General features: G+C 46.3%; 1 protein-coding gene across 1 annotated transcript in view; it reads left to right on the top strand.

Moving 5' to 3' along the window:
* LOC144137998 (fatty acid synthase-like) overlaps positions 1-22349 on the top strand; it is a 72022-nt gene that overhangs the window by 20847 nt on the left and 28826 nt on the right. Inside the window, exons 6-16 of the mRNA XM_077670030.1 lie at positions 888-1121; positions 2698-2999; positions 5092-5478; positions 8559-8748; positions 10289-10518; positions 12130-12333; positions 13161-13415; positions 15253-15469; positions 16240-16494; positions 19810-19983; positions 20795-22019. Of these exons, the coding sequence (XP_077526156.1) occupies positions 888-1121; positions 2698-2999; positions 5092-5478; positions 8559-8748; positions 10289-10518; positions 12130-12333; positions 13161-13415; positions 15253-15469; positions 16240-16494; positions 19810-19983; positions 20795-22019 (3673 nt within the window). The remainder of the gene's footprint in view (positions 1-887; positions 1122-2697; positions 3000-5091; positions 5479-8558; positions 8749-10288; positions 10519-12129; positions 12334-13160; positions 13416-15252; positions 15470-16239; positions 16495-19809; positions 19984-20794; positions 22020-22349) is intronic.

Raw genomic sequence — 22349 nt, 5'->3', positions numbered from 1 at the left:
CAGACATTTTGGGCTTTTACTGCAAAAAAGCCCAATTTAAGAAGGTGTTTTGTTGCCTAACTCTTTGACTGTTGTTTTTAGGGCTATATAGTCTCCTCATCGCATTTTTTCTTGACGTGATTTGCGAGCAGGGATATTTAAATAATCTTTTGGCTCCTACAATAATGTCCTCCCAAGTTTGTGAACAGGGATACAAAATGTTTACTTCCTTGAACTCCTCGCAACGGCGTAATGAGCTGAAATTGACTTAACGCTCTGGTGCACGTATGCGCATAAAGAAAGTTTAAATTAATTGTTACCCCCTAAGCATAAAAGTGGGATTTTAAATGGAGATCTGCCTAAAAGATGTCACAGTTTCACCAATACCTTTGAGACGAAGTTATCCGACCCCATTTAGCATCCTAAAGGATTTGGCATAATCTGGCCGAAATAATCAATTAATTTCAATTTGGAAAATCTTCCGCTAATAATAAAAATCCCTAATAAGTTTAAAATATTAATTCACACTTGCACTTTACAACCGTGAACAGCGTGCTAAAAAATTTTAGTTACTCAGACAAAAGCACCAGAATGACAACATTTCTACAGCCGCTGCTTTTTCACGGCAGTGGGTATCGACGTTGGCAACAACGTCTGCAGTTCGCAATCCCCGCTATTTCGACTATTCGCTACCAACCTCAACGCCACTGTATGTCAGTTCTATCGCGCGCTGTATTGTGTTGATGGGACCACAGTGAACAGTAAAGTAGCTGTACATATGCACATGAAGCATCTAGGCGTAAGTCTCGGTAAGCTTTGGTAATGAACCCACATGTGGCACTCAACATATGTGTACGCATGCACGAGAGTAATTAGCGCGCATTTCACGACGGGCTCTTCTTTTCCAGGAATAACCTTTCCTTCTTCTAAGGGGCAAGAAATGCTTTTACGCGGTACCTACGCTGAAGCGAACGTCGACCCACAGACAGTGCAGTACGTCGAAGCTCATGGGACGGGAACCAAGGCCGGTGACCCTCAAGAGCTGGGTTCCATCACCTCCTTTTTCTGCACGCCGGGCCGAGAGAAGCCGCTAAAACTCGGCTCCGTTAAAAGCAACGTGGGTCACGCCGAAAGTGCATCAGGTTGGTACCAACATTATGGCTAGGCTTTTTAATCAGCAATTCATACCTGAACCTTTCCGCCCGATTTGAATATTTTGACCGCACTGCACTCACCAAAAACATTCTTTCTTTTTCCCTATTTTCGCTTTGCTCAGCGTAGGTTGAGTTTTTTTAAGAGCGGAGCTATTTAGCAAATTGTAATTTTTCGTTTCTGCTGTTAAAATTGTAATAAATCGACGAGCGCGAGCACGTGAGCGCGGGCCTCGCGTCGACCGCCCGGCAGTTAACCAACCCAAGAAAATGCCTAGCGCTCGTGTTTGCGTGCCTCGCGACGACGGCCCAGCGTCCCCTGCGCTTGTTTGTCAAGCCAAGCATGCTCATTTAGGGAGATTCGCCAAGATTGCAGCGACTGCCCCGCAGTTAAAAAAAAACCAAGAAAATGCCAAGCGCTCGCGTGTTCTTGCCTCGCAGCGACCACCCAGCGTCATTGGCGCACGTTTGCGAAAAAAGCATACCCAGTTGGGAGATTGGTCAAGGTTGCCCCAAAAAACTCCAGCGTGCGTCGTTATCGTGGCAACGCTTTCTCGGAACGAGAAATACTGGACATAGCGTACGCCCTTCTAAAGTGATGTCCACGGATGATCACGTCGAAAAAAATGAGCGAAGCTTACACTTATAGCAAAAATGATTGAGCAACATCATTCCGGCAGCAGCGAAGAAGCAAATCGGCTGCAAACCTGGACTTAAACCGTCGTGATGGTCAAGAAAGTTGCGTACAGCTTCGCTACCTTACAGTCTTGGGTTTTAGTGTGAGCTTCATTCATTTTTTTAATTCATGCGTGTTACTATTTGAGGCACGCAGAGAAAATTCGTCATGACGTTTTCGGGGTTTCTTTCTTTTCAGTGAGATACTTTGTTTATTTCACTATTCGAACGCATTATTTGAGTTCCGTAGGGTGAAAAACTGACGTGACCGAATGATGGCACGCAAAATGGTTGACGGCGCAAAAACAATAAAAGCAACTTATTTGTGTCCAAAACAAAATTGGGTAAAGTGTCGCCTTTTAGGTACGGAGTAACTTGGGACCGCACAATGTCCGTCCGCGTCCGTGCTCATAGCATTCCCAATCGCAAAAAATCACACAAGCACCGGCATGATTCGAGCCTGTGCCTGGTAGACCAGATAGAGTTATTGTCGGTCGTCTTACCGATTGGGCTACGACTGTGAGTTAGTGCCCGAAAGTCAAATGGCTTACTCCCTCGCCTGTAACGGTGCGGAGTACCTTGACCTCCCAATGTCCGTCCGCGTCCATCCGTGCGCACGACACCATCAAGCGAAAATCAATCGAAATTCGATTTGAGCCGTGAGTTGCAGTTTCAATTAGGGAATAATGAAGGTGCAACTCACAGCTCAAATTGAATGACGGTCGGGGCGCAAATGGGATGTCACTCGGGGCGTAACTTGGATGTCATTTCGAGTCCCCATACTCCGCACCCTCGCCATCATCCACGGTGTAGAGATGCTCCCATTTTTTACTTTACAAATTTGTGCGTGTACATAAATCACTGTTTTATGAGCGATACTAATTTGTTTCAGCGATTGCATCATTGGCCAAAGTCATCCTGGCCTTGGAGACACAAATCATACCGGGAAATCTGCACTTCACGAAACCCATTCCCAGCATTCCAGCGCTGAATGATGGCCGTATCGAAGTTGTGCACAGGCCTACCCCATTTCCGGGAGGCCCCGTCGGCATAAATTCTTACGGCTTCGGTGGCGCCAACGCGCACACTATCCTCGAAGGGAATCCAGGGCCACATGTTGACTGTCATCCACGTGAGAAGCCCGAGTTACCAAGGCTTGTTCTCATGGCTGGAAGGGACAAGGGCTCCCTTTCGGTGAGTTTTTTTTAAGCTGTACAAATCTCTAGGAAACATTATAGCTAGAAAAACAGTGCTTCATAGTTTCACAATTGCCACCAAACGAGCGCCTCCTTACAACCACATGGCGTATTTTTTGTTATCTTAATGAGTATGGCACCTCGCGAAACCCCGTTCTGAAAACTTGGAGGTCATCCTTTTCTCTCTGTGAAATCTTGTTTTGCAGTTAGTGTAACTTTATGAAAACTGGGAACGGTTTTTTGTTTGTTTCTTATTGTGAAATCTTGAATTCTACTTATTGTGTTGAGAAAACTGAGTGTTGATGTATTTTTGTTTCTGCGAAGTTTTTATTGTAATTATTGTCTCCTTCTAAAACCCTAAAGCTGATTTTTTGTTTTTAAAATTGCGTTCATTCTGGTGTTTATTTTGCATGGTAACGTAGGACATGTCATTTCCCGCAGAGTCGTGCCAAAACGGGGGGGGGGGGGGCGAAGAGGGGAAGGTCATTTTGTCAGGCTTTTGTAGCATTTTGGACCGTTGCTTTCGGCAACTGTACAAGTCATTTCTGTACATGTTGTTGCAATTAACTTTTAACTTTCTTTATTCAAAAACGAGTCCCAGAGCGACATATTGCAGTGGTATCCCGCTAAAACAGATTACACACTGTCACTTTAAAGGAACCACGCATTCATAAAGCGCCTAAATTAAACGAACGAAGAAACGATCCAGCAGGTTATCTTATCATTGCGAAACGCTCCAACTAAAAAATTATGGGTTTGGGAAAAAATGCAAAAGAAATTTTGAAGATAGGTGGAAGCAAGAAAGGAAAAATAAAGCGTGCGAATAGGTAGGTGCGCATTTTCTACGATATGATATATTTTCGTTATTATATAAATACGATTTACCAACACAACTGATATTCACAGGATAATTCACCCAAGAAACCACTCAAAATTGACAACGAATAAGCAAATTAAATTCTACGTGACAGTGTGAAACTGTCCATCGGAGGGAATGCTTAAATAAGTTTTTAATGGAAGCAGGACCAAATTATTCTTTGCCGTAGTTAGTCCGCATCCTTTCGAAAGAAATGTTGCTTTACGGGAAAAATCTGGTTTGTTTACTGTTTCTAGTAACCTAGACGAATAATGTATGAGAGCTCGGATTAAAAAAGGCAAGATGGGCAGTAGTGGCAACGCGATATGTTAAAATGTCACTTACCGGGAAATGCCAAGTTCGAAGAATAGTGTGCTGACACCGGATCCAAAACGCCTACACTTGATTCTGTGCATCTAGCAGATTTGTGAGTATGCTTCTATGGCAAATTGTGAGACCCCATCAGGCCATATAAAAGTTATTATGTTCAGTGCAAATGTTTTTTGTTTGCTTCAACACAAGGGTTTGTTTTGTTGCAGTATCTTTTCTAGCACTGTTTTAAGAGGGTAATATTTGGTTACCTTTGCTTAGTTTTATGGCAATATTGTGTTTCTTGAGCACCCGTTTCAGGAATGACGGTGTAAGCTATGAACCTCGCGGAAACGCGGAGTTTTTTCTACGCAGTACGGTTGTAGCGGTATAAAATATGCAAATAGCCATTATTCTTACAAAAACAGCCTACCACAATTGTACATAGTAAAGAGTAGTTTGTGCTACGACTGTCACGGAATAAATGAATACAACCAAGTCCTCCCATCCCAACACGAGTTTAAAACCCACAGTGACATACCGTGCAGAGACGAGGGCAGTTGTGATTGCAACGATACACACTGGAAGAACAACGTTTACGTTACACTGTTACTTTATCCGCGTGAGGATACAAGCCAGCAGAAACACGTATTCCGGTTTCTACCCATCACAGCTAGGTTTTGAACATTACAGGTAGCGTTATACTGATGCAGCCATGCTTAAGTAAAAAAATATAACGACTTAGACAAGTCCCGATGCTCCAACTGCCTCTTAAGCACCAACTGACTGCATATTGTACATTACGCGTTAGCTTGCCACACTGTGGCAACATTTTTGCACCCTGAACGTTCTAAAAGGCTGCGTGGAAGCCTTGCATGTTATCGCCGAAACTTTAAAGGTAACAAAAACTGCACATCCTGCGCAGGCCACCCTGGACCAATTGGAATCGGAAGGACCTTATCCGGACTCCGGGTACGCACTCCTAAATAAAGTTGGCCAACCCAGCGTGAACCAGTTTCCCTTCCGAGGCTTCGCCATTGTGCCAACGGACGGTACCGGGAAGGAGGTCATCAAAGAGGTCGATCGCGCACCGTTCGAAAAGAGGCCCCTGTGGTTTGTTTTCACTGGCATGGGCTGCCAGTGGAAAGGCATGGCGCGGCAGATGATGCACTTCGACATCTTTGCTCGTTCCATCCGCAAATCCCACGAGCTGCTCAAGCCATACGACGTGGACCTCATGGAGCTTCTGATCAACGAAACGGTAGAAAACGACAGCATGGTGTCGCCGTTCGTCTCCATTGCAGCGGTTCAGGTGAGAACTGTTTAGTCCAAGCTCATGGTGCATGCTGCGTGCTTTCGCTTAGAACATTTAGTACCTAATCCTTCTGCATACAAATGAAGTTTTGAGCAGGCAAGACAATTCTGTTTTAAAATAAAAGGTCAGAGCCTCGGGCAGAAATATAAGCACGGTGTTTTAAAACAGGCAATTTGCGCCAAAAATTGCGACTGAAAGCAAGGTGGCCGTCTGCCATACTAGTATCACGAATATTTCTTTGTCTTAAATCACAAACCAACTGCACGCTGCAAAAGGCTCTACAGCAGCATGCTTCCTTCCTTTTAGGGCGCCCTAGCTGCATCTTTATGATGCGGACTGAGCAACCCCAATCAGTGTAGATGTAGATATTCGCATTAGCTTCAAGATATATCCGGGGAAGGGGTCGTACCTTAACCTGTCTGCGGCATTTTGTTAGAAAAAAAGGGTAATTGTCGATTTTGCCCAACGCAATGCCAGATTGGATCAATTTTTAAGTTTATGTAAAAATGTGGGATATTTTCATGTTCTAGGAGGAAGCTTTTTTCTGAGGATTCGAACCAAATGTCGTCAATTAAACGCCAAAATGTTCTTGGGTAGACCCACCTGTCACACACTTTGAGCGGCTTGTGAATAATGGCTTTACAAAACGGGAAACATTTCCTTCAGATGGCACGATGCAACCGCGATGAGACATTCAATCAAAAAATCTTTTATTGCCTTGGGTAAAAGGCACAACTGTGGAACGGCAAGGGGCAATGTGGAAGTGTGGGAGTTTGGGTGGAAGTGTTGAGAACCAGCTTGGCGGGAACATTCTGAACCGTAAAAACATCACCCGGTGTGGGCGCTTTCAATGTTACTAGCTCTTCGAAAAGCGCCTGCGCTAAGGCGACACGCCTACGTCACTTTAGGCAGCTGCGCATACGGAGCAATGACAGTAGAACGAATTCACGGTCGTCACCTGCTGCGCATCGTCTGTACCTGGTGTCACGCTCCTCGCAAAATGGATGTGCAATTGCCCTCGAAGCTCCATACAGGCCTATGGAGCATATGTGTCGTTTTTACACACTAGTTGCAACTTTCGAAGAGCAAACAAAAAAAAAGAAGCACGATGTCACATCTGACAATAATGTGACACATGTGGAGGCTCTCTGCGCGAAAGGTGTGTTTTGTAAAAGTCCTGGAACTCCACATGGGTTGCGTGTTGTGTGCGCAAGCTGCGCGAGGGACACTTTTTCGCTTGAATTGTGGCGTTGTCTGCCATAATAAATATGGCCACGGAACTTAAAAAAAACGAGAGGAGCCCGTGTGCTTTTTTGGTATGCAGCCACTTATATCTGCTCCTTGTAAGGTCTGTTTATTTTGCATTCCATCTAAGCCCACTTGACGCACTTGCCCAAATCTTGCATAAAATAAGTGAGACTTGTGGTGCAGTGAAGGCGACCCCTTACCGAGCCTACCAAAATCACAAGTCTCAGCTAGAACAAATTATTCATAAATGTTGAATCGAATCATACATTTGTTTATTTTAGTTACTAAAACATCGTATTAATGTTTTGAAACAAAGCTTATCGCCCTTCGGGTTTCAAAAAATATCTCGTTTAAATGATGGCACCCAATACTGCACCGTTATTCAAACCAGTGCCTGTAGCTCACGTCGTTGGAAGTTGACCTCGGATTTTTACTACCGTCAGCCTTCAGGACCGATGTAGAGGGACCTTGTTAGTCACTTGAATCTAAATGCAGCTAGATTACGAATGCTGTCGAGTGTGACTACGGGCAAAACGCTAAAAGAAAGAGCAGAAGTTTTTAATTCGTTTCTGTTTCTTGCACAATAGAAACCGGTTGCTTTTTGCATTATTGTTTTGTTGCTTGTAATTCTATCCCACGTCTTATTTGAACATTTGCCACTTGGGAAAGTTTATTGGCATGTCTTTAAGCGACAATACCAATGAACACCGCGGTGAAGCAAGTGCAGGGGATTTTGTTAGTGCAGAGAAATGGCAAAGCACTAATAGCGACACCGACACTCTGCAGAACTAATCTTTGAGGTCAGACAAACTTTTACATATAACAGTGAAACCTCGGTTATATGTCGCCGCGTGTTACGACTACCCGGGTTTTATGACGTGCTGGTCGGGTCCTTGCGAAGTCCATGTAGAAACCATACATTAAAAACCCCGTTTATGCGACGCGACTCCTTTCCCGCGTTATCTGAAGACCCTCGCCAAGGGGGAGACCGACCGGCGGACAAAATGGAAGTGCCGCGGGCCTGTTCCGCACACCTTGAGCCCGTTCAATCGCTTCTTTCCGGCATAGATTTCTTCTGCGTCTCATCTTAAGCTTCTGTCCCTTCCAGTAGCCGGCCGTTTCATTGCACAATTGCTCTCTCCTCTTCTCGCTGGCGTCTCCTCTTGTCTTCATTTCTCTCACTCAGAAGGGAATTGCCCACGTAGGTAGAATGCTCGGCTTAGGCTTCCACACGTCTTTGTTGTGATGGTGTGTGTTATGATTCGCACTGGCTGACGGGAATCGAGGCAGTGGGCTCCAGTACAAGGTTTGTTCTAATGCAGCGTGATTGGCCCTGCCCCCCACTATTCTTTTCGCATTTACTTGTTTATTCAGCTGTGTTTCCTATCCCTTTAAAGCATTAGTTTGGGATTTACATTGAATTTTCTTGCAAATCGGTAGAGCGCAACTGATTTGTTGCCATTATTGTTGTTCGGATTCCACTTCGCTTTTTTACGCTCCCGAGGAAGTCGTATAATTCGAGTTCTGCTGTGTTATATGGTGTTTGTGAATTTCACAAAAAATAATTGAATGTGAGCACTTCCGCACTGACTGTTCATAATTTTTTGGCACAATGTCCACCCGAAATTGTCCGATTTTCCTGCGTCCGTGCTACAACAACTGCCACACAATCGTGCGTGCATGAACGTTAGTTTAGGTCGCTAGTGACCACGATTCTCAAGTCAGTCGCACAGGTCGACACTGCAGCATAACCACTCATGATACACTTCTTCCTACTGCCGCATCCCCAAAGGCCGGAAGAGTAGATTAACACATATGACCGTTTCCAGGTGGCGCTCTTAAACATGCTCAGTGCGATTGGCATTCAACCTGACGGAATTGTAGGTCATTCGACGGGCGAGATAGCCTGCTCCTACGCCGACGGGTGCCTCACTGCTGAGCAGGCTCTCATGTGTGCCTACTGGCGAGGCCGATGCACCGAGTTAGCAGACCTGTCCAAAGGAGCCATGGCCGCCGTGGGTACGTGAAGTGTCTCCTATGTGCTTGTTTCAGGGCATCGACATGCACTTGTGCTGTAGTCTTAAACCGTTGAAATCGGTATGCCCTGTTTAACATGTCGCCGAATAGAACTAACCATAGCCCTTGTAACGGCAGCCTTATACTTACCGCAATAGAGCGGTGATTTGCCCACGTTGCACATCTGGTACGCACAGTGCACAATGCAAGTTACTGATCTTTCTTAGGAAAGAAATCGCTCACCTAATGGTTTCACCTCCTCGTATTTCTGAGCGGGGTTCATAAAAATTTAGCACCCTGTCCCTATGTTTGTGAGCGAAAGAGTGAGTGATTTCCTTTGGCAGTGCGAGAACAGGTGGGCAGAAGCACGAAACATTTGTTGATTTGCGTCTCTAGCGATCACTACCAGTCGGTTCTCCTGTGCAGACTTCTCGAACGTTTTTTAAAGCCGTGGAACTAATCCAGAAGCGAGTGGTCAGTGCTTCCTACAACGCCTATTTTTTTCTGCCCGAATATTTCAGCTGCCTCCTATAAACGGGCCTAATGCAGTTTTATTTTTTCACAAGAACACATCAAAGTCGTCGCGAAGAAAACTGATTAACATTTTGGGGAAATGTTATACATACATCCGTCGGGCGAAGGACGTAAAATGATCGGTAATTTAGGGTGAAGTACCATGCACATCCAGCCCTTGAAACAAGCTCTGAAATTTTTCTTGACATACCGTACAGAGGACGCCGTTCATGTAAGCCATAGAAAGCAGACTAATGCCCTGTTTCGACCCTCATAATTACACCAACGTGGTATGAGCTGCGCCCACCCTACCCAAAATCGGTAAAGTGGGTAAAGCGATAATAACACTAGTATAACCTGCGGGGCACTGCACCTGGCCCGCCTAGTTATCTCCACTTCCATACAGGTGACTTGGGACAATTGGCAAGGAGTATATGCAATAATGTAAGTCAGATCACGGCACTGAGAGAGCTCACAAGATTCTGGTCAATGACTGGTCAGTCGAATGCCACCTTTCGGAAGTTGCAATAATGTGTTTTGACTGTTGTGCTTACTGCAAAGTGCTAAACTATAACGAGGAATATTTTTTGCGTCACTCGGTCGTCCACGACTGCGCAAAAAAGCTCGTGCTAACAGCTTCAGCATAGATTTGCTTACTAACGCGGAAGTTGCATACAAGTACAAGCTCATCTATTCAAACAAAACGGGTTGTAGCGTACATGAATTGAATGAACTAAACTTATCAGCTATGCAAGGCGGTGCAACATAGTAATCGTAATAAATTACACATTGTGGCGAGTAGTCACCTCACTTCGTTCCTACAACGATCTGTTGTCCTGACCTGGGTACCGACGAAGTTACGTTTATCTTTTTGTTGTTGTTGTATATTCCAGTTTATCTAAGCCTTGATAAGTGAGTAGGAAATATGCCGACTCTATATCCCCTTTAGAGTTCTCTTAAAAATGAAATCAAGTTCAAGTTTTCTGTCCAGCGTTTACTCTTGAATACTGAGCACACAATGTTTTTTTAGGTCTAACGTGGGACCAGGCCGCTGAACGCTGCCGTGATGGCATTGAACTAGCGTGCCACAACGCCGAGGACTCTGTAACTGTGTCTGGACCAGCCGAAGCCGTTACCCGGCTGGTGGAAGAGCTCAAAGCGGAGAACGTGTTTGCACGTGAGGTAGCCAGCTTGAATGTCGCCTTCCATACCTCGCACACCCAGTGCGTCGCAGCACCGCTGCTGGAGGAACTCAAAAAGGTAGTGAATTTGTGGTGATGCCAAGAATGAAGTGTGGAACTCAGCTAAAGCATGAGCACAGCGCAAATCTTTTAAAGCGAAGCTTTCTTTTCCTTACTAATGGCTTTGACGTAGTTACACATTGTCAAAAAGCCAACTTTACACGATGGGTTTCCCAAAGCGTACATCAATCGTACATCGTATAAGCTAACAATTTGAGGTCTTTGCACACCTAACGGACCTCTCGTAAACGCAAAGTATAGTTTCTAAGAACACATGTTTAGAGACGATGATGAGGAAACACATTCTCTGAGCAGAGGCGGACATTGTCTTTGGACTCCAACAAATTGGCATTTGGAACATTAAGAGAGTGGAATTTGGACTTCGACTGTGACTCTGTTGCGCCGGGAAAATCTTCTTGCTTTAAACATGTTTCCTTTAAGTGGCTTTGATTTGTTGTAAGTGGGCGTTTCGCTGTTGCTATATCAATACAAGTCTGGTTACTAGCTCATCTAAAACTGTCTGTAAATGCTGCACTGTTCCTTCGTGCACTGGAACGTAGAACCATCTTTTGTTTCTGAGCTGTTTGTCTGTATGTTTTGTTTTACCTTCGTCATTTGTTTAAAATCTTGCTCAAAAACACCCCCATCAATATACTATACAATTATATTCCATAATCCCCTCTCCCCTCTCTACAACGGTAGGCGTTTCGTCGTCCGCCCCGCGGCATGGAAAACTTGCGTCTACTGAGTAGGAAACATTACTAGAAACACGGGAAGACAGGCGAGGGCACACGGCAGATCGCTGCCCGGGTGTCCTCTTCCAGTCTATCCGCAGTCTCAGTTCGCCTGTGTTCTGTATTTCCCTACTTATTCCATCTCAAGAGATAACAAACCTCGATTGTTAGGCAGAGGTCACTGCGTGTGCCCTTTCGGTCTTCCCGTGCTTCTCGTTATATTTCGTACTAACACACATACCAGCTTGAACGTCTGGAATCTCTTTTAGGCCTATTGGTGGACTTTAAAATATTAGCAGTGGCTTAGCTCGGCTATGTCAGGATATACGTACCGTGAGCTAACGTTCAGCAATCCAATCTAATCCAGTCCAATCCAGTCACTGTTACTTACGCATGCGAAGCACGGCTCTCCAGGAGCAACGTGAAACGGCTATTAAGCGGCTCCGGCGCAGCGTCAGACTTGGCTACACGGCAACGGAGGCGCACAGCTGGGCACGCACCGGCGCCAGTACGTCTGCCGCGGCCATGACGTCACTCCTCTGGAATGCGCAGACCGGCGATGTGCAGACACAATTCTCCACACCCGTACTCAATTGGATTGGATTTCCAATTCAATCCAATACAATCCAAATTATTCCAATCCAATCCAAATCTAATCCAATTCAATTCTCCTCGCCCTTGCGCAGCACGGCCCTTCAGGGTCCACGCGAAACTGCTCAACCTCGGCCAGTGTAGCTTACGCTACAAAAATTTTTACCATGAACATTTACCTACCTACCTTCGTTGATTAGTATGAATGTTGGCACGCGGACTGAAGTAAATGTCAGAAAACAAACACACGCTAACTATGCTCCGTCCGTTAATACTGAACATTGCAATTTGCGGATATCTTACAGGTAATTCCTAATCCTAAACCTCGAAGTGAGAAGTGGATCAGCTCGTCGGTGCCGGAGAGCCTTTGGGATACCCCTCTAGCCAAGACCTGCTCAGCCGAATACCACGTCAACAACTACCTCTCGCCCGTGCTCTTCCACGATGCGTTGCAACGCACGCCCAAAGACGCCGTGTTTGTTGAAGTCGCACCACACTGCCTGTTACAGGTTAGTGTATCTAGATACGTTGCTTGACCACAGATTTCATATTCGCAGATATGGCGTTAAAACTGCCCCAGTATTTTGGCAGTTATACTACGGGTGTAATGCACGGAGCTGCACATGTGCACTTGCAGCTTATCGATGCGTACGTTCGCAAGAGAGGAACTATTCCTTAATTTTCATATTTCGAAAAATACTAACAAATCCTACCTTGCCTTATTTTTATTTTGCTGCCAACTAAGTTTTCACTATTTCGGTCGTGTTTGTACTGCACAGTTACCCGGGCAACTAAATTGACATTTTTTTAATTCCGTGTCTTGGGCCCGACACCTCACATGTCAAACTTTCCTTCAGATGCCAAACTTTGATTCGCAGAAACTTGCTCCACCGTGGGTATTTCCCATAAATCTGGTCCATTAACCTCACAGGAAGTTTCTGCATAAATGTTCCTTTTTACTTGCGTGTTTAAGTTCAGGAATATATGCAGATTCAGAAGAACCTTCTTATACGGCAGTTTATACACGTGAAACAATTTCCGCATTCGTAATAGGACCTCTTTTGTTTCGCGGCCATACCTTCGAGTGTTGCCGACGAAATGGCCCTCCCATCTTACAGACTTCGCCGTTCTAGTTAATAATAAACAAAGCAATACAACACAACGAAAACCACGAAGAGAATGCGATAACTTATATGTGCACTATTATTACGTTTTCTCGTTCTCTTGCAAAATTTTTTGCCATTACATCAATCATACTTATAGCAGTTTCTCGCTGAACAAATTTTAGGATCCTGACTTACATGTCTACCGTACCTACTATTCCCACTCTCCGCAGGCCGTTCTGCGGCGAGCACTGGGCCCCACCGCCACCTGTCTGGGCCTCATGAAACGCAGCGCCGACAACCCATCCTTCTTCCTGAATACCCTGGGGAAACTGCACACGCTCGGGTACCAGTTGGATCTCGCGCCGCTGTACCCGCCGGTGCCATGGCCGGTTCCCCGAGGCACGCCCAACATTTCCCACCTTGTCAGCTGGAACCATTCGCAGAAATGGGCCGTCGCCACTTGGGAGGACTTTCCCTGGGCACGGGTAATGCACTACTTCTTGAATTGGCAAATTCGAGCAACTGGCGTAGTAAATGAAACGTTTTCAGTGAGAAGTTGTTTTGTACTTAAAAGACAATGTAACTCCCCGAGTGCGTCTTCAGAACAGTTCATTGCGCTAGAGTGCATCAGAATTTCCAGGAACCTGTTTCCGAAATTAAATTTTGCTTCTAGAGTTAGAAGCAAATTTCAAAGCTGCGATGACTACGTAAACGGCTTTCTGGGTACATTGAGACGTCTCCCAGCAAGTTTCAACAGTAGCCGTTAAGCCTAAAAAATTTTAAATCCATTTTAATTTTTGCGCGCTTGAGAAAGTTCAGAATGGACACCCTTTCGCAATCTGCATCAGCATGACGCCATCTTCGCATCCTCACCGTCTTGGTCGCCAAATGCCGAAATCGGGGCTCCCGTGACGTGGCCAACGCACTGGCTGTGGTTAGCGCGCACTGGTCCGGCGTGTGTGTTACGTCATGGTGCCCGGGCACGTGGAGATGGCGGAGACCACGGCCGGCCTGGTCGCGCGCGTCCACACAGCCAGTGGCGCGACGGGAACGCTGACATCACGAGCGCCCTCCTGTAACGGCGGCCGACTCGGTGTTCGTTTTGTCGAAACCAAAACTGACACACATAAATGTGGACGTAAATAATTATTTACCCCGCGATCGACCATCTAATGTGCCATTCGATGACTGGTGGGCTGGTAGGCACCCATAGCAGCAAAAAAAAAATTACAAGAAAATTACGTGTCAGTACTCCCTTAAGCTGCCCCATGTGGATAGCAAAATTTGTTTTAAGTGCGAATGCACTTCTTAAGCGAGCCTGAATCGTCCGCCGTCGTAGTCCGCATAGCAACAGCTGCGGGTGCGCGCGCTCCTCGTCTTCCTTAGCAACGGGGGGAGATGGGCGCGCGCTGCCTGGCCGCTGACATGGCACATACCCACGTGGGGGATTGGCCAGGAATCGGGCGTGAGAAGGGCTAATGCACCCGCTTAAAGGAGTACTGACACGAAATTTCAAAGATGGGCGCGCGCTGCCTGGCCGCTGACATGGCACATACCCACGTGGGGGATTGGCCAGGAATCGGGCGTGAGAAGGGCTAATGCACCCGCTTAAAGGAGTACTGACACCAAATTTCAAAGCTGAGATCCGCTCTAGCAATCAAGTACAACAACACAAATAGGTGTCTGTGAATAAATGCATCTTTCTTTCTTTGTAGTTGTGTGTGTGTGTGTGTGATCTCTCTTTCGCGAACATTACCGAACCGCGCAAATTCAACTCGTGCATTCGCACTTTCACATTCTTCCCCTCGGGGAAATGCGGGGAATTTTTTTAACCTTTTCGCCTACCATATAGAAGTTTATAACTGCCAGGCGGATAATTTGGTGAATCTGTATATAAAAGCCAGGGGTGTACAGAGACCGTAAACTTCTCTTTGCGTAGACATAGAGGGAACGTCATATTGGTGGTGTGCGGTCGTTCCGGTGTTTGATTTCCAAAAGTACAACTAACTGTCCAGGTCTCTGAAAGAATATAACCGGGCTGCAAAAGCCGATGCACGCTACTATAAAATTGCAAATCACACTAAATCAGGAAAGAAGTAGCACTATCAGCTTGCTCCTGAACCAAAGCGTAAAAATAAAGGACATTGCTTGGCCGACAACCCCAGTTCCAATTGTCTGGGTGGGAGTGTGTGCAGTGGTGGTGCCGAAACCAAGTTTAATAGCACTTTTTTATTATTATTTTATCATAAAAGCGTGCCATTAACAGAAGATTTGCCTGCATTTTCGGTTACTTGTACTAACGTGGCACCAGTGCATTTACAGGAGACGGAGCGCACGTATGAGGTCGACCTTGAAGCCAACGAGGCCGACGCCTACTTGAAAGGCCACCAAGTCGACGGTCGCGTGCTGTTTCCAGCAGCCGGATATTTGGTGCTCGCTTGGAGATGCCTGACAAGACGGTGTGCGAAACCTTTTCACGAGATTCCGGTGGTTTTTGAGGACTTCACTTTACACCAGGCCACCATCTTGCCCAAATCCGGTAAGTGGGTTTTCATGAATACGAGTGAAGTAAACAAGACCTAAATATGTGACGTAAACAAGACCGGTTGCTTCGGTGTGAACAAAGGTGCCGTACTGCTTTTTGACTTTGGTTTCACAATGTTTCACATACTTACCCCTACCTTTAACGATTTAACCAGACCTCCCTTAAAATGGTTCGCATTGCACTGCCATGATTTTCATTTTCATCTCGACGTTGCAACGACGCTCATTATCTGTGCTTCCAGTGGCGCCGGAATATGGTTCGCACCACAACGCCCCTACTGGAAAGGGAATTCTTGCCATTCATATACTTTAACAGGGCGGCGGAATGTAAAAAAGCTTAGTGCGTGTGAATTTGTGCATGTACAGAAGAACGACTTTCCCACCACTCGTAAAGAAACAGAGACCAGGAGCACTACAGTAAGAAAATAGCACGCACCAAAATAACACCAAGCAGTCAGCAAAACAGAAGTTAAAGCGAAAAGATGCTTCTCTGTGTGAAAACATCAACCTGCGGTGGTCACGTTTTGGAATGTAGGAAAAAGTAATCGGAATCCTTCTTATAGAACAGTACTGTGGAAGCTGCTAACTTAGAGGGAAAATATATCCTTGATCAGGGAAAAAATGTTTTCATTGGCACTAATGAACTAGGGTGAGATGACAGAGATTGTGGTGAGAAGATCTACTTGTGTGGGTACGCACCGAAAGTACCTGAGGTAGGCGAGTAACAGACAATAACAGACGCTTGACACGACTTTGCCTCCGCAGGACCCATTCGCCTCTCTGTGAATATCATGCGCGCCACGAACGAGTTCGAGGTGCACGAGGGTGGCACCACAGTGGCGACGGGCCGCATCAGAATGGCCGAAGAAGGGGAGACGCTGCTGCAAAAAGCGCCACCGGACCTATCAACTGAAACAACTAACTTCGATCTCGAGGGTGAAGACATCTACAAGGAGCTGAGGCTTCGAGGCTACGAGTACTCCGGCGCCTTTCAAAGCATACTCAAGGCAGACTTGAAGAGTGAGTATGCGACGCCTACCTTTTAAAGACGATAGTCTTTCTTGGGCTACTTAAACCCAGAAATTTTGGTCTGTCTGTATGTCTGTCTGTCCGTCTGTCTGTCTGTGACCCGATTCAGCCACCAGGCCAAAGCAAAACAATGCCTGCGCAATAGTCTTATATAGTCACAGCTAAATCTACCCGTCTATGTCCGGTGGAATGTTCATAATTGTCAACATTGTTGAAGAAGAACAAGACATTACGCAAATATTAGACAACAAATCGATACAGAAGTGATATTTGCAGTGTTCCTTTATAAAAAAATCAAACATGCTTGAATTTGCGAAATTAAATACTTCATCAACTGCAGAAAAAGAATTCACTCCGCCGTCGCCTGCTGTCGCCCGCGCCACCATAGCTTCTGGGGCCATTTTAAGAAATCAACCGGCAACAGTTACGCAAGGTTCCACTAGGTAGGTTCCACGTTCTGCTTGCAACGCACGTGGAGTAGGGAAACGCGGTTCTATAAACGCTGAAGTAGGGCGCCTCGATTAACGCGCGTCTTCGCCGTACGGCAGCGTTCGCATCGAGTCACCCGGTTAGGAGCAGTTGAACGCGGGAAATTTAAAATGATTTAAGCAAATCTTTAGCGTCTTTACCTTGGGAGGAGCGCGACGCAAGAGGAACAACATGAGAGGTGAGCGGGAAAGCGAAGGGAGGCATTTACTTCGCAAAAGCCGATAAAGACTATTGTCTTTTGACGGCATTTGCAACGAAAGGAGCAGATACGCGGCCAATTTTTCTGTTACCCTTCTGCTTTCAGATGCGGATCATCTTATAGTCTGGGCATGTCCCGCGTCAGCGTTCGCACTCACACTGCGCATGCGCAACTCTCCTCCTTCCCTCTCTCCCACAGCTGCGCGATACTCCCGCCACTTCTTCTCTCGTACCAGCTAATTGCACTTCGCTTTCGCTTTTCCCGCGTTCTGGCTTCTGCTTTCGCGGCGCATGCTCGGCGCTTGCGCATCTCTCCTCCTCTGAACTCCTATCCTTCAACCTTGAATGTAAATAGGGTAGCGCGCTGCGCGCGTTCAGTTCAGCGCTTGCTACGGTTGACTCCACTTCCCTCCGTTCTTCCGATGAAGTGTGATGGAAGCAACAGTCCCGTCAGTTAGTGGGTTGGCGCAAGCAAGCGTCAGCACCACCCCACAAACTAACAGCAACGCTACGTCCACTGAAGACAAAGCTGCGCAGCGAAGGGCACGCGACGCTGAGCGCAAACGCTTGAAGCGAGCGGCGGACCCTGAGCTTCGTCGGCGCGAATGCTCGGCGCTTGCGCATCTCTCCTCCCCTCGTCTCCTCTCCTTCAACCTTGAATGTAACTCAGGTGGCGTGCTGCGCGCGTTCAGTTCAGCGCTTGCTGCGGTTGACTCCACTTCACTCCGTCCTTCCGATGAAGTTCTACGAACACAACGGAACCCCGAGATGCTCCGCATCTACTCAGCGTTCCTTTCGGGAAGATGGGGCTAATTTTTTTGAATAACAGTTTGTTTTCCAGCCCAAGAATATTGCCGGCAATTTTACTCTTGCTGAGCGGCGTCCAGAGTACGTAATATGATTTACTAACTTCTTGAAGAGTAAGAATTAGATGCGTACTTTTTCGGTTACTCCTCTTCCTTTTCGTACGTTAACTTCTTCGCCAGCGTAACAATATTGCCGGCGATTTTATTCTTCCTCAGTTGTGCTCAGTGAAACATGTATTGTGAGTGAGTAACCTCTCACCTAATTTGTGCCTTGTCTGACGAGGATGATTTCAATTGGCAATTTATATTATTCAGCTAGGCATACAATTGTTCAGGTATCAGACCCCCTTCAGAAGCAACCAAGAGGGGTTTTATTATTTTTTCAGCAGGTCTCGTAGCGTTATTATTCCCTCTTGTGAAACAAGCAAAGCTTTCTAGTCTTCATAACTAATTTGTTGTGATCGCTGACAAATCGTTCCTAGTCAAGCTACGTTTATCCTGACGTATATGGCTCAGTACAACCTTGTTGCTGGCACTGTACGCCTGCCCGCTTTGCTTCAGCGCACAGCGTTAAAGGGACTCTTCAACATTTCTGATAAACTCTTATACTCTTTCCGTCGGTCCTGGAAGAACTATGAAAGCTTTTGTCATCACCAGCACAAAGCGTCACTACCTGATTTCCTCGTCGCATCAGATGCGCCTTTCTTTCCTGCTTTGCTTTTGTGGGGTTTTTTTAAAGTGGCTACGGAATGCGTTTATTGCGCAACTGACAGACAGCCGGACAATGGCCGCTACATCGCTGTAATTTAAGCGATCGAAGACCGCCGACACTGGGAAAAACAGAAACAAAAATCAAGGAACCCCACACTAGCGCGTAAGACTTGAAGGTAGCGAAGCTGTACAGCAGCGTTTTTGGTCTTTTTCGTATCACTGCGCTGTTTAAACATCGCCGCTGTATAAGGTACCACAGCTGGGTGTTCGCCTTGCTCTATTGCACATGGTTCTGCAACGCACGTGACACCGTAGCCTTCCTTGTGGAGCGCGCTTATCTCTGCGGCGGAGGCTGCTCGCCTTCCTCCGCCACGTCCCGCACACGGGTCAAGGGTAGCGTCACTAAATAAGGTACGCTTGAGAGTACCGCCACTTCATGCACCCGGAAGCGTCTGCAGGCCATTTTGTTTCTGGCTTGCAGTGTTGCCATCTCTCCCAATGAAACCGCCGCTTCGTTATGACGGGCTGAGTGGGCCGGCCGCTCTAGCGTCAGCGCAGCAGAGAGAGAGTGACAGGAGGGGCGCCCAGAAACCAAATGGCTGCGCCCATATGTAAAAAAATATCACGTGGTGCCGACCTACCAGTCCTGGCGGCACATAACGATGAGAGATTAGAGTGCCGACAATCTAAAAGCATCTATTTAGTGACGCTAGTCGTCGGCATGCCCGTCTCCTTTCCATCCTCGCCTATCTATCCCCTGCCGCCTATCTCTCTCCGATATCGAACCGCTGGTCCGCCCCGAGCGCCTGCTTAAGGGGGTGTGGTTTAACCTTTAGCGCACAAGGTCAAAACTGGTCACTCTGCGAAGACTGTCCGAGTTAGCGTAGTGTAACTTGCGCTACAAAATATTTTCGGCAAGCTTCTAACTTACCTTATGGCTGAGGTGCTCGGTTCCCCCTATTCTAAGTACTGGATGTGTTTATTGACTAGAGTGTAAAATTCTTCAAGATTTAGAAAAAAATGTTAAGAAGCGTGTTGCACGGTCCCTTTAACTCTGACATGGTGTGTCGCGTACTCTTTGTTGTTCGCTTTCTATTCGCAGAGCCAAGAGGCAAGCTGAAGTGGGAGAGCAACTGGGTCACATTTATTGACGCTGTGCTGCAGATGAGCGTACTGAGCTGCGTGCGGCGCAGTTTCTACCTTCCCGTGAGAATTCAGTCGTGCCGGATAGACCCCAACGTCCACGCACAAGTTGTGGACGAGGCTGCCGGTGCAGGTGCGTGTTGGGCATTCCTGAAGGGCGCTACATTAGAGCAGTTTGGAATGACGGACCATTTCGTCTATGAAGGCGTCAAGTTTGACATCGTACGTCTCTGAAACTAAGGCGTCAAACAGGCTGTTAGAGCTTTGTGTCAATACGGTCCTCCGAAATTTACTTAGTTGTTGAGGTAGTTCTGTTTAAAACAACAGGAAGAATACTGGCAGCAAAAATGATTAATTAAGACGACCTTACCCGCCATGTCCTTTTTATAGAACTTCTTTAAAAGGCTAAAAAGGGTAAAACCTTAATAAGAGCACCTCGCGCGTCGTGCACAACTTTCAAAGCGAATTTATTGTGACTTCAATTCAGATAAAGCCCGTGCTTGATCGACATTGCCTTTATTTTGAAATATTTCAGCATTGGGTACTGAAATGAATGTGGCTGTTTGTTAATAAATGCTTGCTATATTTTTTTGACTGAGCAGAATGGAGCAGGCATGGTGTTAAATGAAGATTTAGTGAAAGAAAGGGTGCCTTTTAGGTATCAAACCCTATTGTAACTGCCCGGAACCATTAGCAAAAGCTTGTTCGTTTCACACATACATGCATGCAATGCACACTCATATGAGCGTGTACACCAGTCATTGCACAAGTTAGTCTTCTCTTGCGTATTCAGCGAATGGCTCCTATACTGAATAGATTTTTAGGTGTATAAAAATACATTCGTCTCTGTACGTGCGGAAATCAAAATGGTTCTTGATAAAAATTGGAAATCAGCTTTGCGCGGTTAAGCTTTGCCTACCGAACATTTTTTTTTATTTTTGCAGGTATAGATGCGGTATACGATCCCCACATCAGAATCTGCCGGGCTGGTGGCGTCATCATCAAAGGCCTTTCGGCAAATATTGCCCCGCGACGCCCTACACAGCAGACACCGTTTCTTGAGGAATATAAATTTGTACCTTATGCTGACGACGAGCGCACAAAGCGCGAACGTGAAGAATCTCTAGAAGAGTACGTGAAAGCATGTGCCAGCGCAGCGAAGCGTATTCTTGAGGCACGCGAAAAGAATGGAAACAGAATATCCGCTGCCTTCGATGAGCCAAGGGTTGAGTCCCAATTGGCTCTAAGCAAGTGCTTTGCAGAAACAGCTGATAACCACGTCTTTCTTCGGCTTCTCGTCGATGTCTTGGAAATGTACGATAATTCCCCTTTACCGACAGAAGTTCTTATAAAGTCAATGGTGGCCCTTCGAAAAGAACATATGGAGAAAGACGTCATCAACACAGCACTACTAGCAGAGGAGCCGTTGAGACCTTTGCTGGATATTGTAGTAGAGAATACCAGTATGCAAAAAATTAAAATACTGGAAATGGCGGCTCGTGGAACGAAGTTAGTCCTAGCACCGACTGTCAGCCCCCTGCTGTCTCTTTTCAACACTATGATCAAGGTCGACTACACCGTCGCCCTAGACTCAACTAATGCTCTAACGTCTGGAGAACTTCCGGAAGCCGTCAGGACAGCAATTTGGGATTCCACATCAGTGACCGCTAATGGACTCCCGGAAGCAGATTTGGTCGTGGCTCACGATTTCAGTGCTTCTGACAGCCCATTTGAAGACTTCGTCAAACAGCTCTGCTGCCATTGCAAACAAAGAGGTTTTATTCTACTGGCCTATCGAACTGATCTGACCACTGCGGAGGAGCTTCTGTCTACAGTAGGAGAAGTCCCGTTCCGCGCCCATTCATACGAAATCTTGAAAGCAAAATTCGCCTCTCATGGTTTTAGCGTGGTGGCATTTAAGTCCAACAACATCTCGTCACTGGTTTTGCTAAGGAGGAGCCCCATGGATGTTGAAAGAGCCCAGCACGACGTTGTAAGGGTGCAGAAGGCGAGTTTCGGTTGGGTTGAGGACCTCAAGAAAAAGCTGGCTGAATATGAGAGCGATTCTGCAGCACGGAAGATCTGGTTACTCGCTGAAGATTCGGGTGTCAGCGGAGTCGTGGGTCTGACCAACTGTCTCAGGGTGGAGGCACCAAACTGTCAAATCAGGTATGTGCCTAAACATGTGAGGTACAGTGGTAGCAGTTCGTAATGTACTGCGAAAAGGCTACTGGATATTGCAACATTAGAACTTTGAATAGTGTGAAGTCAGTCATGTAGAACAAATAAATTACATCTCTATTACGGTAATATTTAGCACTCTCTTTAAAGCAGGTCATCAAGAAAGCACCATTTAGCGATATCGGAAAACGAGTAGATCACGATGCTAACAATTTCTAGAACTCTTTGGATGTTGAACAGACCTTTGGACAGACCTCTTTTGATGTTAATCCAAAGAAGTCTATCATACAAGCCTTCCTCCATAACCCAGTAAACTGA

Source organism: Haemaphysalis longicornis, unplaced genomic scaffold (genome assembly GCF_048455015.1).
Source record: "Haemaphysalis longicornis isolate Haplotype H1 unplaced genomic scaffold, Haemaphysalis longicornis Haplotype H1 scaffold_5, whole genome shotgun sequence".
Lineage (NCBI taxonomy): Eukaryota > Metazoa > Arthropoda > Arachnida > Ixodida > Ixodidae > Haemaphysalis > Haemaphysalis longicornis.
This window is presented reverse-complemented; position numbering and strand designations above follow the sequence as displayed.